This window comes from Danio aesculapii, chromosome 4, assembly GCF_903798145.1.
Source record: "Danio aesculapii chromosome 4, fDanAes4.1, whole genome shotgun sequence".
NCBI lineage: Eukaryota > Metazoa > Chordata > Actinopteri > Cypriniformes > Danionidae > Danio > Danio aesculapii.
This window is the reverse complement of record NC_079438.1, coordinates 9,224,697-9,242,035: the sequence shown is the minus strand read 5'-3', so window position 1 is coordinate 9,242,035 and position 17,339 is coordinate 9,224,697. Positions and strand designations below refer to the sequence as shown.

The 17,339-nt window shown below is 38.3% G+C and overlaps 1 protein-coding gene and 4 non-coding genes across 5 annotated transcripts; 2 read left to right on the top strand and 3 right to left on the bottom strand.

Moving 5' to 3' along the window:
- Positions 1–1,996: 1,996 nt before the first annotated feature.
- On the top strand, positions 1,997–2,079 carry trnal-cag (transfer RNA leucine (anticodon CAG)). Its single transcript has one exon. It is a non-coding gene; the product is annotated as a tRNA-Leu (tRNA).
- Positions 2,080–3,249: 1,170 nt separating this feature from the next.
- Positions 3,250–3,322, bottom strand: trnam-cau (transfer RNA methionine (anticodon CAU)). Its single transcript has one exon. It is a non-coding gene; the product is annotated as a tRNA-Met (tRNA).
- Positions 3,323–3,416: 94 nt separating this feature from the next.
- Positions 3,417–3,499, top strand: trnal-cag (transfer RNA leucine (anticodon CAG)). Its single transcript has one exon. It is a non-coding gene; the product is annotated as a tRNA-Leu (tRNA).
- Positions 3,500–3,917: 418 nt separating this feature from the next.
- Positions 3,918–3,990, bottom strand: trnam-cau (transfer RNA methionine (anticodon CAU)). The gene has a single exon. It is a non-coding gene; the product is annotated as a tRNA-Met (tRNA).
- Positions 3,991–11,025: 7,035 nt separating this feature from the next.
- Positions 11,026–16,834, bottom strand: LOC130222149 (gastrula zinc finger protein XlCGF8.2DB-like). Its single transcript, XM_056454777.1, has 2 exons — positions 16,689–16,834; positions 11,026–12,969 (listed from the first exon to the last, which is right to left on the bottom strand). Exons 1-2 carry the CDS (start codon positions 16,771–16,773, stop codon positions 12,059–12,061), a joined length of 996 nt encoding a protein of 331 aa, XP_056310752.1. The 5' UTR covers positions 16,774–16,834; the 3' UTR covers positions 11,026–12,058.
- Positions 16,835–17,339: the final 505 nt, after the last annotated feature.

Sequence of the window (17,339 nt, the reverse complement as noted above, 5' to 3'; positions counted from 1 at the left end):
ATTTTACCATATTGTGTTGGAAAAAGGATGCCCATGAATTTGGCTTTAATGCACCATATTTTCTGATGAGAAATTTAGCCCCACTAGAGCCAAAAGGTTTCATCCCCAATTTATGAATGCAATCTCTTTCACTATCACAATATTTTCCTTGGGTTAGATGTTGTTTACATGTTACCCAATCTATTTCTGCATAAGGAATTATTGGTTTTGACTTATAAACACCTAATATTAGGTGTGTACTGTTCAAACCATCAGGCCAATAAGTCACATGTCCTTTAGCTCCCGCCATTAACCAATTTGTTAATCTGTGACGCCTTGATGTGTCAATGCTTGTTTCTGATAATAACCTCACCTTACTTAATCGGCTACCTTGTAGGCCTCTAAGTATTTTGTCATTTCTAGGTGCAGAAATGGAGTCAGTTATTATCCATTGTTTAGCATTTGTCAAATTCTGCCAACAATGTCCTACTGATTTGCTTAATTCCACTCCTAATTCCAAACTCCAGACGCTTAGGCTACTTTCATTAGTCCATACTGTCTGATTTTCATTTAGGATTTCAAGACCAATCAGTTTTACATGGGATTCATTTATAACTATAAGCCTATCCTATTTAAATCTTACTTTATTATAAACCAGACCATTATATTTGGTCAAGGCATTGTCCACAGCAACTCGGAAAAGATTGTGAACAAAACAATGGACGTGGGCTTTAATGCAAGTGCACCGAGAGGGGATTAAAAGAATTGTCTTGGACTGCCATGTAGTGGAATGACTTGGGATGCTGTTGATTTTTAAGGCAAAGGGATTCACAGGACGTTTTGTCAAATCCTCGTACAACGTCAAGTCATGACATTTGACGGATCCACGTCGAACGTCAATCGATAACATGACAAGAATGGGAGCATCTTGCCATCATTGCTTCAGACTCAGGAGATGTTCTTGGAACGTCACGTCACATGCCCTTCAGAGGAGCTATAGCCTTTTTTTGCCCCCGGGAAGCATAATCGGCACGGAAGAAAATGAAGAACACCGCCTGGTCACCTATTTGCGCTTGTGTGCCAAAAGGAATCACCCAGCCTCGTGTGAGGCTTACACTCACAACCTTCAGATTATGAGACTGACACGCTGCCTACTGCACCAACAAGGCGGACTGCTGAAGCTGGGCAAGCTGTGAAACGCCAACTTCCATTTCACGGTGCTGAGGTGTGGCTCCTACAAGACAGCTCCAGCCGCACATGCATGTCAGGATGGCCGAGCAGTCTAGGGCTCTGCGTTCAGGTTGCAGTTTCTCCTGGAGGTGTGGGTTTAAATCCCACTTCTGACAAACCTAGTCTTCAACTCTCTGGCAGCCTTAATGGGCACTTTAGACTGCAAGTTTTGAGGTGTTTGCGCAACATCAAGGCATTGTCCACAGAAACTCGGAAAAGCTTGTGAACAAAACAATGGACGTGGGCTTTAATGCAAGTGCACCGAAAGGGGATCAAAAGAATTGTCTTGGACTGCCATGTAGTGGAATGACTTGGGATGCTGTTGATTTTTAAAGCAATGGGATTCACAGGGCGTTTTGTCAAATCTTCGTACAATGTCAAGTCATGACATTTGACGGATCCAGGTCGAACGTCAAGCGATAACATGACAGGAATGGGAGCATCTTGCCATCATTTAATCAGACTCAGGAGATGTTCTTGGAACGTCACGCCACATGCCCTCCAGAGAGGCTGTAGCCTTTTTAGCCCAGGGGAAACCAAAAACCACACGCTAGGGAATAAAGAATGCCGCCCGGTCACCTAAGCGCCGCCCGGTCACCTCCCGTGTGCCAAAAGGTACCACCTTGCCCCGTGTGAGGTTCGAACTCACGACCTTCAGATTATGAGACTGACGCGCTGCCTACTGCCCCAACGAGGGAGACTGGTAGAGTTGGGCAAGCTGTGAAATGCCAGCTTCCATGTCATGGTGCTGCAATGTGGCTCCTAGGAGCTCCGACCAAGAGTGCATGTCAGGATGGCCGAGCGGTCTAAGGCGCTGCATTCAGGTCGCAGTCTCCCCTGGAGGCATGGGTTCCAATCCCACTTCTGACAAACCTCATCTTTGGCTGTGCGTTCAGGCTGAAGTCTTTAACTCTCTGGCAAAACAATTTACACAGGCTTTAATGCAAGTGCACCAAAAGGGAATCAAAATAATTGTCTTGGACTGCCATGTAGTAGATTGTCCTGAGATGCTGTTGATTTTTAAGGCAATGGGATTGGCAGGGCTTTTCGTCAAATCCTTGTACAACGTCAAGTCATGACATTTGACGGATCCACATCGAACGTCAAGCGATAACGTGACAGGAATGGGAGCATCTTGCCATCATTGCTTCAGACTCAGGAGATGTTCTTGGAACGTCACGTCACATGCCCTCCAGAGGAGCTATAGCCTTTTTTTGCCCCCGAGAAGCATAATCGGCACGGAAGGGAATGAAGAATGCCGCCTGGTGACCTATGCGCGCTTGTGTGCCAAAAGGAATCACCCAGCCTCGTGTGAGGCTTAAACTCACAACTTTCAGATTATGAGACTGACACGCTGCCTACTGCACCAACAAGGCGGACTGCTAGAGCTGGGCAAGGTGTGAAATGCCAGCTTCCATTTCACGGTGCTGAGGTGTGGCTCCTACAAGACAGCTCCAGCTGCACATGCATGTCAGGATGGCCCAGCAATCTAGGGCTCTGCGTTCAGGTTGCAGTTTCTCCTGGAGGTGTGGGTTTAAATCCCACTTCTGACAAACCTAGCCTTTAACTCTCTGGCAGTCTTAATGGGCACGTTAGACTGCAAGTTTTGAGGCGTTTGCGCAACATCAAGGCATTGTCCACTGCAACTCGGAAAAGCATGTGAACAAAACAATGGATGTGTGCTTTAATGCAAGTGCACCAAAAGGGATCAAAAGAATTGTTTTGGACTGCCATGTAGTGGAATGACTTTGGATGCTGTTGATTTTTAAAGCAAAGGGATTCACAGGGCGTTTCGTCAAATCTCGTACAACGTCAAGTCATGACATTTGACGTATCCACATCGAACGTCAAGCAATAACGTGACAGGAATGGGAGCATCTTGCCATCATTGCTTCAGACTCAGGAGATGTTCTTGGAATGTCACGCTGCATGCCCTCCAGAGGAGCTGTAGCCTTTTTAGCCCAGGGGAAACCATAAACCACACGGAAGGGAATAAAGAACGCCGCCCGGTCACCTCCCGTGTGCCAAAAGGTACCACCTTGCCCCGTGTGAGGCTCGAACTCACGACCTTCAGATTATGAGACTGACACGCTGCCTATTGCGCCAACGAGGCAGACTGGTTGAGTTGGGCAAGCTGTGAAACACCAGCTTCCATGTCATGGTGCTGCAATGTGGCTCCTAGGAGACAGCTCCAATTAAAAGTGCATGTCAGGTTGGCCGAGCGGTCTAAGGCGCTGCGTTCAGGTCGCAGTCTCTCCTGGAGGCGTGGGTTCGAATCCCACTTCTGACAAACCTCATCTTTGGCTGTGCGCTCAGGCTTAGGTCTTTAACTCTCTGGCAAAACAATGGACACGGGCTTTAATGCAAGTGCACCAAAAGGGAATCAATAGAACTGCTTTGGACTGCCATGTATTGGAATGACTTGGGATGCTGTTGATTTTTAAGGCAATGGGATTCACAGGGCATTTCGTCAAATTTTCGTACAACGTCAAGTCAACACGGATCCACGTCAAGCGATAACGTGACAGGAATGGGAGCATCTTGCCATCATTGCTTCAGACTCAGGAGATGTTCTTGGAACGTCACGCCACATGCCCTCCAGAGGAGCTGTAGCCTTTTTTGCCCATGGGAAACATAAACCGCACGGAAGGGAATAAAGAACGCCGCTCGGTCACCTAAGCGCTCCCGTGTGCCAAAAGGTTCCACCTTGCCCCGTGTGAGGCTCAAACTCACAACCTTCAGATTATGAGACTGACGCACTGCCTACTGCGCCAACGAGGCAGACTGCTGGGGCTGGGCAAGCTGTGAAATGCCAGCTTCCATTTCACGGTGCTGAGGTGTGGCTCCTACAAGACAGCTCCAGCCGCACATGCATGTCAGGATGGCCGAGCAGTCTAGGGCTCTGCGTTCAGGTCGCAGTTTCTCCTGGAGGTGTGGGTTTAAATCCCACTTCTGACAAACCTAGTCTTTAACTCTCTGGCAGCCTTAATGGGCACTTTAGACTGCAAGTTTTGAGGCGTCTGCGCAACATCAAGGCATTGTCCACTGCAACTCGGAAAAGCTTGTGAACAAAACAATGGATGTGTGCTTTAATGCAAGTGCACCAAAAGGAATCAAAAGAATTGTCTTGGAACGCCATGTAGTGGAACGTGCTGGGATGCCGTTGATTTTTTAGGCAATGGCATTCGCAGGGCTTTTCGTCAAATCCTCATACAACGTCAAGTCATGACATTTGACGGATCCACGTCAAATGTCAAGCGATAACGTGACAGGAATGGGAGTATCTTGCCATCATTGCTTCAGACTCAGGAGATGTTCTTGGAACGTCAAGCCGCCTTCCCTCCAGAGAGGCTGTAGCCTTTTTTGCCCAGGGGAAGCTTGAACCGCATGGAAGGGAAGAAAGAACGCCACACGGTCACCTAAGTGCTCCCGTGTGCCAAAAGGGACCACCATGCCCCATGTGAGGCTCAAACTAATGACCTTCAGAATATGAGACTGATGCGCTGCCTACTGCACCAACAAGGCATACTGCTGGAGCTGGGCAAGCTGTGAAACTCCAGCTTCCATGTCACGGTGCTGCATTGTGACTCCTATAAGACAGCTCCAGCCATACATGCATGTCAGGATGGCCGATCGGTCTAAGGCAGCTGCGTTTAGGTGTCAGTCTCCACTGGAGGTGTGGGTTAGACACTTTGGCTGTGCGCTCAGGCTCAAGTCTTTAATTCTTTGGCTCCATGTCCGAGTGATCCAGTAACACTGACAAAGTGCCACATCAATCTCTTTGTGCCACAGTTCACGCAGCGTAGCAGTGTCCCTGGCAGCCTTAATGGGCACTTTAGACTGCAAGTTTTGAGGTGTTTGTGCAACATGTAGGCATTGTCCACAGCAACTCTGAAAAGCATGTGAACAAATTAATGCATTAAAATCATTCACATAATAAACAATTCTGTCTTAAAATCTAATCAAAATTCTCTAAATTTGGACTCTTCCACCAAGCTCTCATGTTTTGCCATATTTCTCTTTTTTCAGTATTTGGATATAATCTTTTCCAGTACTCTTCAGTTTTTGGGGAAACAAAAACATCTTTACATAAACAAGAATAAAACATCTTCAGTATACCATCTTTGAAAACATATTGATTTTCTTTACAGTTAATCACCCTTCCTTCGTCGCTGTTTTTTTCCAATTTATTCCCTATAATTTCTTTCATGTTTTTAAATTGATTTTCAAGAACTATTTTACTTTCATCATCATGGTTTTCTACTATTGCATCTATTATTACTCCACCTGTACAAAACCAGGTATCACTTCATATAAGATATAATACCATTTCTTATAAAAAATTTTATTATTTCCTTTTTTAATGTATTCATTTAAAAACAGCGGTTGCTTTAAAATCTTTTCTTTACTCAATGTATAATCAATATGCTTTCTAAAATCTCCCCATGCTTTTACAACTTCTTTATAAAACTCTGGAATCCCATTCATCATATTCTCTTTAAGTTTCATCCATAATGCATATTCCTCTATTTCCCCACATTTATTTAAAAAATAACCCATCACATCTTTCCACACATGTTTTTCCTTCTTTCCAATATTTATTTACAGTTTTTATTCTCATGCTTTTCATTCTAATTAAAGGGCACCTATGGTGAAAAATTTACTTTTCAAGCTGTTTGGACAGAAATGTGTGTAAGTAGAGTATATAAACTGTCATATTGGGGTGAAATAAACACACCCAGTCCTTTTTTTTCAAATTTAACAACATAAAAACGGTGGACCAATTGGAGCTGTTTTTAGATCGACCGCAACTTTACGTAGGAGTGCGGTCCCCCTGCCCACCAATATTCATTAACAGCTGCGCGCAATAACATGTCCGGTAGTCACGTGTATAATCATATCATCAAGACAGGACGAACGCAAAGCAGCCGGGAATAAAAGGTCTGTTCAGTTCGCAAGGATCATCAATCATCATCAGATGTGATCAAGAGTGAGTTTTACAAGTTTAAAATGTTTTAAAACAGAGCATGTGTGTAATGAATTACAGCGATTCACTTCAGATGCACTTAATCAGCACAGCCGCATGTCAGAACAATTATAAAGGAAGACGCTTCAATCCCGGGTAATAATATACATTAATATAAGGGATATCCATACAGCAGTGGAGATTACCAGTATCATGTCACATGCGTGCAAAACGAGTGCAAAGCTTAACGCGCGCTCGCGCTCTCTCTCTCTCTCTCTCTCTGTGTGTGTGTGTCTTCGTGTCTGAGCTGTGTGTGTGTGTCCGCGTCTGAGCTATGTGTGTGCATGTGTGTCTTCGTGTCTGAGCTGTGTGTGTGTGTGTGTGTGTGTCTTCGTGTCTGAGCTGTGTGTGTGTGTGTGTCCGCGTCTGAGCTATGTGTGTGTATGTCAGCGCTACGTTTGTGCGTGTGTGTGTATGTGTGTGCGCTATGTGTTTGTGTCCTTGTGTGTGCTTGAACTTTGTAATGACATTGTGTGTGACTCATTGTTGCAAATCCACAAAAAAATGCATCAAATACTGATTGTTAAAGTTCTTACTGTAGTATTTCTCACACACGTAATGTGAGATCTGCTTCCTGAGGCAGCCGAGGGCGGCGATTGCTGACAGGCACGTGGGAACGGTGGGCGGGGAGGACTAGCCTTAAAGGGCCAGTACAAAAAAACAGCAAAACCTTTTTTCCAGCTATAATATAGACACTTCAAACAGCTCTAATAAATAATCTGATGGGTGTTTTGAGCTGAAACTTTACAGACACATTCTGGGGACACAAAAGACTTATATTAAATATGAAAAAAGGGCTAAACTATGTGCCCTTTAATGGATCTAATAATCCCAAACCTCCTTCCTTTACTTTACCAATTAAAGTATCGTACGCTATTTTAGGTTTCGCTTCCCATAAGAAATTTAAAACAATCTCTTTTATTTTATTTTTTACACGCTCATAGGCAAACTTACAGATCCCAACACATACCACATTTTTGATTAAAACAATGACTTTGTCACTGTTGGTGAGTTTGTTAAAAGGCACTGGCTTTACTATTTATGATGTGATCACCAGGGGGCGTCGGTAAGAACGCATAAGTCAGGCTTTGTAGTTAGCTGATTTTATACAGCATTTATTTGCAGTCATAAAGGCACATGCGTGTGTGTGTGGTATTTTCTAGAAACAAGAGAGAAATATACCACAATGATTAAACTACAATTGGTATAATATACAGAACAATATAATATGACATAATATATATAACATCAATTATGGCATACAAGTAAAGATTAACAGAGCATCAGGTCTAAATATGCAGTAAACACATACATGTGAGACATGTGCGGGCCAGACCCAGCTGTCAATCAAACCAGCATCAAATCAGAACGCCAGATATGCCTGGCCTTTACAACAGTCACTAACACTTTCCCCTTTAAAACAAACATCTTAATTTCCAAAAATTTTGTCTTTTTTCCATTCCTGTTAAAACTTCTTCCCACACTAATTTTCTTATTTCATTTTCATTTTCTCCAACCCTTACACCTAAAATTTTCATATTGCTTGTCTCTTCTTTATATTGTATTCTTTCTGGTAAAGCATTGGTTTTTCCAATTCTCATGTATTTTGTTTTATCTTAATTAATTTTTGCTCCTGTTTCTTTACAATATCTGTTTAAAATACCTTCTGCTTTTTCAATACTATTGATATATTTTCAAGAGTTCACACTTAGCTCACGATTTATACATAGCTTGTTTGGCGTGCTGTCCCGGCAGAGAGCCCTGAGCTCAAGGGATCCTCAAGCCCAGGGCTCCCTCTTTTCACAGGGCGAGGGGAGATTGAGCTCAGGTCGATCTGAAACTCCCCTGCTGCTGAGGCCAAGGTGAACTTCCTGAGAGTAAGACATTAGAAAAAAGATTTATGCTTATTTTATCTATAATATAGAGCACATTTGGATGATGGGAGGAAACGGGGGAACCGGGGGGAAACCCACGCGGACACTGGGAGAACATGCAAACTTGCAAACACGCACAGAAATACCAGATGGCCCAGTGAAGAACCAACGCCATTGGTATTCTTGCTGTGAGGCAACAGTGCTTGTCACTGGGCCACCGTGCCGCCCATTCTGGATAAAGGTGGAAGAAGGGGAGGAGGGGGGTTTCTTCCAGACGAAGATAGTTGTAGTGAGGAAATGAGGATATATATAGTGACTTGGAATTCTTTGATTGGAGGATCATGATTAGCTAATGTGGACCAGCTGGTTCAATCATGAGCACACGCTCCTCTCGAAATTAGTTTAAAATTAAACTTCACTTAATATTAAAGTGGTATCATCGGTGTATTGACATATTTTTTGTTCTACTTCTTTTCCTTTTGTAAATATTCCTCTTATTTGCTTTTCGTTATTAATTGCCAATCCTAATGCTTCAGAAACAGGTGTGTACATTAAAGCTGACATTGGACAACCTTGTCTGATAGATCTTATTTTAAAATCTTCAGTTAAAAATCCATTTAATTTTATACAGCTTGTGATATCTGTATATAACTATTTTATCCACTTTAAAAAACTCTCCCCAAAACCAAAACTCTCCATTACATGTATCAAATATTTGTGTTTGACTCTATCGAGAGCTTTTTTCTAAGTCTAACACTTATAATATATCCTGTTTCCTTTTCCTTGTTCATGTACCAAATTGTGTCTCTTATATTGTTTATGATATCAGTTATATCTTTCTTTAATACATCATATGCTTGGTTTGTTGTATATTTGGTCTTATCAGTTTCAAACGGTTTGCTAAAATTTTTGCTAAAATGTTGTTATCTGTGTTTAACATACTTAATGGTCTATAATTCTTTAAATCTCCCTTGTCTCCTTTCCTTTTATATTTTATTTTCACCATACCTTTTTCATACTGTTTGTTAGATTTCCCTTTTTAAAAATATCTTGATATATTTCATTTAAAATTGGACACATAACTGCTTTAAAAACCTTATAGAATTCTGCAGGGAATCCGTCTATTCCGGGACTTTTGCCATTTCTCATTTGATCAATTGCTAATTCAATTTCTGAATCTGTAATCTCACTCTCGCACATATCCTTATCACACTTATCTAGTTTAACTGGTATGTTCTCTAACAATTAAATTTTCATCTTCTGAACAAACTCCTTGTTTTGTAAATAAATCCAGTGACACTTTATAATAACTACACAATATGAACCATTTATTAAGCATTAGCGAATAGTGAATTCATTATCTGTTAAGCATTAACTCTACATTAATAAATGTTAGTAAGCAGTTTATAACTGCAGCTACAAATGCTCTATTCTTGACTTACAACCACGTTTATAATGTGCTAAATAGCTGTACTTTCATACTTTGTTAATGACTTATTTTTCATTACTAAATTAAGTATTGCATTATTAACAAACCAGTGATTTAAGCATAGTTGGTGGTTATTTAAGATAATTCAGAATGAGTTAGTAATTGATTAATAAACTATTAAAATTAACATTTAGAATTATTTTTATTCAGGCATATACTAATAGTTAATTTGCATGTTAATAAATGCTTTATTACTCAACTTCATCCAGTTTTGTGACCCAATCTAAAATGAGGACTATTCATGCTTTATAAATCCCTTATAAATGATAATTAAAGGCTCAGTTAAACTCTAAACAGAAAAAAATAACATAAATGACTATTCATACCCATTCGTTTAAAGATACACAAATGAAACTGTGTTAAAAAAATAAAAATAAAATAAAATTACTGCACAGTTTAAATATTGCATCCTATTATATTGTTAAATTATTATATTGTTGTTGTTTTATCCAGTTTTATGTCGTATTTTGACACTCCTGTTATTCAGCAATGTTTAAACCTCAATTTTACTTTTTAAATAAGATTGCAAAGATTATTGTTCATTTGATTCTGAGCCTTTAATTGTCATTTATAAGGGATTTATAAAGCATGAATAGTCCTCACTTTAGATTAGGTCACAAAACTGCATGAAGTTGAGTTAATAAAGCATTTATTAACATAGATAGTATCCATTACTATATGCCTGAATAATCAGATATATAAATGTTAATTTCAATAGTTAATTAATCATTTACTAACTCATTCTGAATGATCTTAAAAACCCTCAACCACTCTTAAATACAAATGCTTTGTAAATAATGCAATGCTGAATTTAGTAATGAAAAATCAAGCAGTTACAAATTTGGAAAGTACAATTATTAAGCACATTATAAATGTGGTTATAAAAGTCAATAATAGAGAATTTGTAGCTGCAGTTATAAACTGCTTACTAACGTTTAATAATGTTAATGCTTAACAAATAATCAATTCACTATTTGCTAATGCTTAGTAAATGATTCATAGTGTGTAGTTATTATAAAGTGTTACTTAATTTTTTTGACTTGTTCAAACTACTTAATTAAAATGATTTATTAATTAATGAATTAATTTTATTTTTAATTAAACAATTCTTGAGATTTCATTGAGACAACAATTTTTTTATGTTCAATCCACAGAAATTTGTTAAAAGTGTTAAGTTAATTTAATTTGTGTTGTGACAGCATAAAAGATTTGTGTGGAACCCTGCAGTTTTTACTGAGTGTGCAATGTGCAGAAATATGCATATCGGTTCATAATAAAGTTGAAACACATTGTCAGATTTTGCTGTATTTGGCTTAACCATTCTTGGGTGGCTTGTCAGTGTTTTAGATGTCTAATACAGAAAATAAGTAAGCTGACCAAAGTTCTAACGTGGAGAAGACTTTATTAAAGACAAAGAATAGTCCTCAGCAGTGATGTTAACTCGTCCGTCTTCAAGTAACTTAACCAAAAGTAATGTCTGTGAGAGACTACTTTATAAGAAAGTATGTAAACCCCTGGAGATTACCCAACTGCTTTGGTTGGGTCACAACTCTTGAGTTCCTGTAGGCCATTTGGTTCACACCTTTTCAGATGCAGATACTTGTTTGCATATGAAACAAGCCACACGATCTATGAACATATAGAGTTATATTGCGTTCTTGCAGTCAGGTAGCAACTCTGATCTACACTACAATCTGATCTGATCCCTGAACTACACTATGAAACAGTTGTCAAAATCTTCACCCCTTTTCAATAATTGAGTTTAAAATCTTCAGGTGTTCAAAGGGTTTCATTTTCAGTAACTTGATAAGTACTCAAGAGTTCACACTTGTTCCGCAAGAGAGCTCTAAGCTCATTGGATCCTCGAGCCCTGGGCTCCCTTATGTAAACAGGGCGAGAGGGGAGTTTGAACTCAGGGAGATCTCGATGAACACCCACGACTTGTTTCTGTTCTAACGACAGATTTAGGGATGGCTAAAGGGAGATATATGGCTTACTAAGACCTCGACTAGGGTGCCAATTTAGAATGTTCAATTTACCTAGGTCGTGTGTTTTTGGATTGTGGGAGGAACCTGGGGGAAACCCACGCGAGCACAAAGTGAATGAGCAAAACTCCAGACAGATGTCAACTGGTTCAGTGGGGACTTTAACTTGTGACATTCTTGCTTTGAGGCAACAATGCTAACGACTGGGCTACCGTGTCGCCAAATCTAGTAAGGAGGGGGAGTGGGGGGATTCCTCAAGACGAAGATAACTGAGGTAAGAATCTCTGATTATTTTTAGTGAGTCAGGAATCATCTGATTGGTGAATCATGTGTTAGCTAATGCAGGACCAGCCGTGAACAATCATAAGCATGTGATCCTCTCAAAAGTAGTTTATAAATAAACTTCATATGAATGAACAGCCAAACTACATAAAAAAGCCATTTTTAATATACCCGTGTTTATGTGGACAAGGTCTCAATGTTGAGGACGCTGCTTTCCATTGTGAAGCTTCAGGTGATTACTGAGGCTTATTTTCTGTTTAAAGCCCTTTCCACACTCACTGCATCTAAAACGATCCTCTCCTGAATGAGTCTTCATGTGTTGCTTAATGGTGTCTTTGCGTGTGAGACTCTTTCCACACTGATCACAGGTGAACACTATGGTTCCAGTGTGACCATCCAAGTGGTTCATGAGGCTAGCTTTGGTTGTGAAGCTCTTTCCACACTGAGCACATGGAAACGGCTTCTCTCCGGTGTGAGTTTTCATGTGGTTATTGAGTGCGCTATTACATGTGAAGCTTTTACCACACTCTGTGCATGTGTAAGGTTTCTCTCCAGTGTGGATCCTCATGTGGGTGTCAAGCTCTTGTTTTCGAGCAAAACTTTTCCCACACTGTGTGCAAGAAAATAGTTTTCCTCCATTGTGAGTTCTCATGTGAACTTTAAGGTTGCCACATTGCTTAAAACTCTTTCCACACTGTTGGCATGTGTAGGGCCTCTCTCCAGTGTGAATTCTCCTGTGCGCTGCAAAGTTTCCTGCATGATAGAAGCTTTGTCCACACTCTTGGCATGTGTACGGCCTCTCTCCAGTGTGAATTCTCATGTGGGTTGTGAAGCTTTGTTTTTGACCAAAACTCTTTCCACACTGTTCGCAAGTGTAAGGTTTCTCCCTAGTGTGAACTCTCATTTGAACATCAAGGTTTGGCTTTTGAATGAAACTCTTTCTACACTGTTCACTGCTGAAATTACACCTGGATTTGGATTTCCGAGGACTTCCGTGTGATGAATTCTTTTCAGTCAGTGTGGGTTTTTCATCAGTTGTTATTTCTTGTTGTTTCTCTTCCATTTTATTCCATTGATGAGTCTCTTCTTTCAGCACCATCAGGGCTAAAAAAGAAAAGAAAAAGTGAACTTTAGTATGAAGGCACAAAGCGACAAGCATGAAATGGATGTTTTTACCCAAAAATTAAAATGACCCTACCATTTACTGTCCGTCATGTGGTTTTAAACATTTCCTTTCTTCTGGAACACAAAGTAAGCCAGCGTTTTTTTCACAATATCTTCTTTTGTGTTCAGCAGAATCAAGAAACTCAAAGATTTAAAACCACACGAGGAGGAGTAAATGGTGAGGCTATCTTCATTTCTGCATGAACTATCCCTTTCAAGGGTTCCTATTATGAACTTTTTTACAAGATGTAAAATAAGTCTTTAGTGTTCCCAGAATGTGTCTGAGGTTTCGGCTCAAAATCAGATCATATATCTTGCAGAATTTTTCATTTTGGGGGTCAGAGGAAGACCAAGCTCTTTTGTGGCTGTGGCTTTAAATGCAAATGATCAAATGTATTCGCACTAGATTACCCATGTTGTGTTCCCTCATGTGTATCTTCCACTCAACATTTGTAACTTGCTTTAAAGGCCTGATTAAGACAAATCCTGCATGTTCATAGCAAGTACGCATAATTCACTCTTATATTTGTGAGTTTGCATTATTGTATATAACTTATGCAAATGTTTCCCAATACTGGGTTGCAGCTGGAAGGGCATCCGCCGTTTAAAACATATGCTGGATAAGTTGGTGGTTCATTCAGCTGTGGTGACCCCTGATAAATAAAGGGACTGAGCTGAAGGAAAATGAATGAATTAACTAACAAAGCAAAATTTGAACTAATCTAACACACACACACAAAAAATTACAGCCCAAATATTATTACACACAAATGAATATGTTGGGGGAAAATATTAAATATATATTTTTTTTATAATCAGGGGAAAAAACATAAAAATGTAGTTGAAATGTTGTAGTTTGTATTTGTTTTGTTTGCAATAACTTATTTGAATTTAAGTGTATTATAGTATTATATGTATTAAAGATGTTGGTGTATATATACACATTTACTATTAAGTGACTTTAAAATGAATTCAAATGGCATCAAATTACAGCAGGTGAATGTTAAAATTACTTTGACTAAGCGTGAACTTAAGACTTAGCCTGAGAGTTAACCTGCCCTGGACCAGGCTAGTTTCCCAGCAAAAGTTGGCAAAGTAACTGAGTTTAAACTATTGTAAATTTAATTTTTGAAACTGAATCCGCCATTAATAAACTTGATTTACCAAAATAAACCTGGCTTTTTCTGTAAGCTTGGTTTATGGAACAGCCCTCTGGTATAGCATGTAGCATGAGCAGTGTGGAACGTGATTACAGATAACACAGGATTCTGTTCATCCAGGATTAGAATGACCCAGAGTTAACAATTTGAAGTATGAAAAACCCTAAGAATACTCAGCATCAGATCTCATGATAACCAGAATACAATGACAAACAACCACAATTGTAAATTATATCATAGTGACCTGATCTCATATACTATTGTTTTAGAACCTCCAGTTGCCTAATGGAGAAATGACCAGGAATAATAAACGGCAGAAAACGGTCACACTCTACAAACAAGTGTGTTCATGACTATACATACAAAGAAAAATAATAAAATTAGAAAATATGACTTTGCAACATCAAGCAGCATTAAAGCATGGGCCAGTATAAGATTCTGATGGTATGATAACCTTGAATAAAAATATCACGGTTTTACTGTACTGTGATTACTGCTCTAAAATATATTCTTTTTAATTGTCTGGGTAAAAAACAAACACTTTTTCTCCTTTGAACACAAAAAAATTTCTTTTAAGAAGCTTTGAAAGTATTTTGGAGCAGTAAACATGTCAGGCTAAATCATTCAAATGAATCATTGACTTCTGCTGTCTTCATTAGTTTCAAAAACACAGATTTCTTTACAATTGAAAACAGCATTGGAGATCTTTTCAGCTGGAGATACTGTTATGCTAAAAAAAAATTATAACATAACATAAAAACCCTTACATATACCGTAGGGGCGGTACAGCAGAAAATATTGGCAGTTTTAAAACCTTGACATTTCCAAACTGCGGTATACCTTGTAAACTGTTATCATCCCATGCCTAAGCAGCATAACACTGTTTTTAGAATTTAAAAATTCATTCTCTAAAAAAAGTCTCAAGCAAAAAGATACCAATGGTGGCGCCTGCTGGTACATGAAGAATATGGTCAATACTGATGAACTTTACACTCAAATGTGTGCATATCATCAGCATGCTGTAATCCATTTCTTAAGTAGCAAAAGTCATTTTTAGACTAGTTTGTTGGCCAGTTATAGTCAGTGCAATGCTAAACGTTATTGTTCCACTATAATTTGTTCATTTTGTCTCACGTCATCCCACAGCAACATCATATAGTTTAGAAAACTGTACAATGTATTATAATAATTAATTATTTTAGTGTCCAGTTCATACAGTATGTTTAATATTGGGGGCATCCACTTTTTTTGACATACTTTAAACCAGGGTTAAAATTTTAGACTCATAAATGGCTAAAGGCTAAGGAATTTTTCAAATGCCCCAGATGGAAGACTTTTATTTTCCCTATATATATATAATTATATTATATATTATGTAATTATATTTAAAAATATAAAATTACATTTAATAATACAATAATAAATGAAAATAAAAAATACAGTATTTTAGATTAATTAAATAGTGTAAAAACAAGATTTATTTGTATCCACACACTTTTTTCCAACATAAACTTACTTTAAAATGTAAAAAAAATAAAATAAAAAAGAACAAATGTTTTAAAAGTTTTAAAAACTATAATAAACTAAATCTATGCACAACAATCTGTCCAGGTCGATGTCCTCAGCAGTAAATACATGGAGCACGTTTAAACAAATGTTATTGTAGGGAAAATAATTAAACCATTATGATAAATAGAGTTAAAATGACCTTTTTGAATGAAAAGTTGAAAGTTTTATTGAGATGGATTGTTGGTGATTGTATGGGTTTTGGCCAGATTGGGTAGCAAAACATGAACAAAGGAAAATGAAGACTTGTTTATAAAAGATTTAAGACCTACAACACAATATTTCAGTAAATTTAAGACATTTTAAGGCCTAAAATTTTAATTTGGAAATTTAAGACTTTTTAAGACCCCGCGGAAACCTGGTTTAAACACAATAGCCCTGGTAATTAGTTATTATAATAATGATGGAATTCTAACTCAGATACTATCTGTGAGAACTAGTAACAACTACTAGCAACAACTTTAAACCCATAAAGAAGTTGATGAAAAAAGGCAATTGTGATCAATGTGACATATGCAAATGGAAAGTACTAAGCCAACACTATCACTGTAATAGCAGATATCTTCTATGAGAATACTGTAGGTCAAATATTGTCAGCTCAGTTAAACTTGTTTAAATTTATTGTTTTTAATTATTTTATATAGCGCCAGTGCTCAAGAACTCTTTACAAACAGTAGGAGAACAAGAAAAGCAATAACCTTAAGAAGGTAGAGAAAATCGGAGACTAATAATACATAAAAAAATGACAAAAGACATGAGAACAAATAACAAAAGAAACTGATTCCTGTCTTTCAATGAGTGCTTATGTGCATTTAGGAGAACTAGGCAACACACTCAGGGCTGCAAGATGGAATTAATTTAGTATTCTTATTATTAAAATATATCTGAATGAGGATCAAATGACTGAGTTGGTCTTTGAGAATGAAAATCAACCTGTTTGTTCCTGCAGATCTTCCTGTTTGACTCTGAATGTTTCTTCAATCTTCACATCTTCACTCTCCTCTTTAATAAACGCCATCTTTATAACAGTGTGGAGATCAGTCGCTTCAGCAGGAGTTTTCCTCTGTGATTGGACACCTTACCCTGTTTAAAATGAACAAAACAATAAAAATGTTCTGTAAAATTAATAAAACAATGAACAAAAACAAAATCTCTTCAACACTTGCTTCAACAGTTTCTTTATATTAGAGTTAATAAAAAGAAATCAGGTAACAGAGAAAGTCCAAGCAAGAAACAATAGCCACAAATGACCTGATGAAAACTAGTACTCCATTTCTTATATATTGAAGTATACTTAGGATGCAATGACATTATGCTGTTTAATAAATTAAACCTTCATTAAAACACTTATTACACACATTTACTTTTTTCAAATGTTATTCAGATATGTTCTTAATTGTTTTGTTTGTTTTATTTATTTTATTGTCTGCTTACAGCAATGTGTAGCACTTTTTTGCACAAGACAAATTCCCTCTCTGGGACAAAAAGTTTATCCTATCTTTATTCAAACAATAGCCCCCATTACTGTGAGTATATAGGGTTATGTGTTGAATAAAGGGTTAAATAATATTGTTAACATCAGGT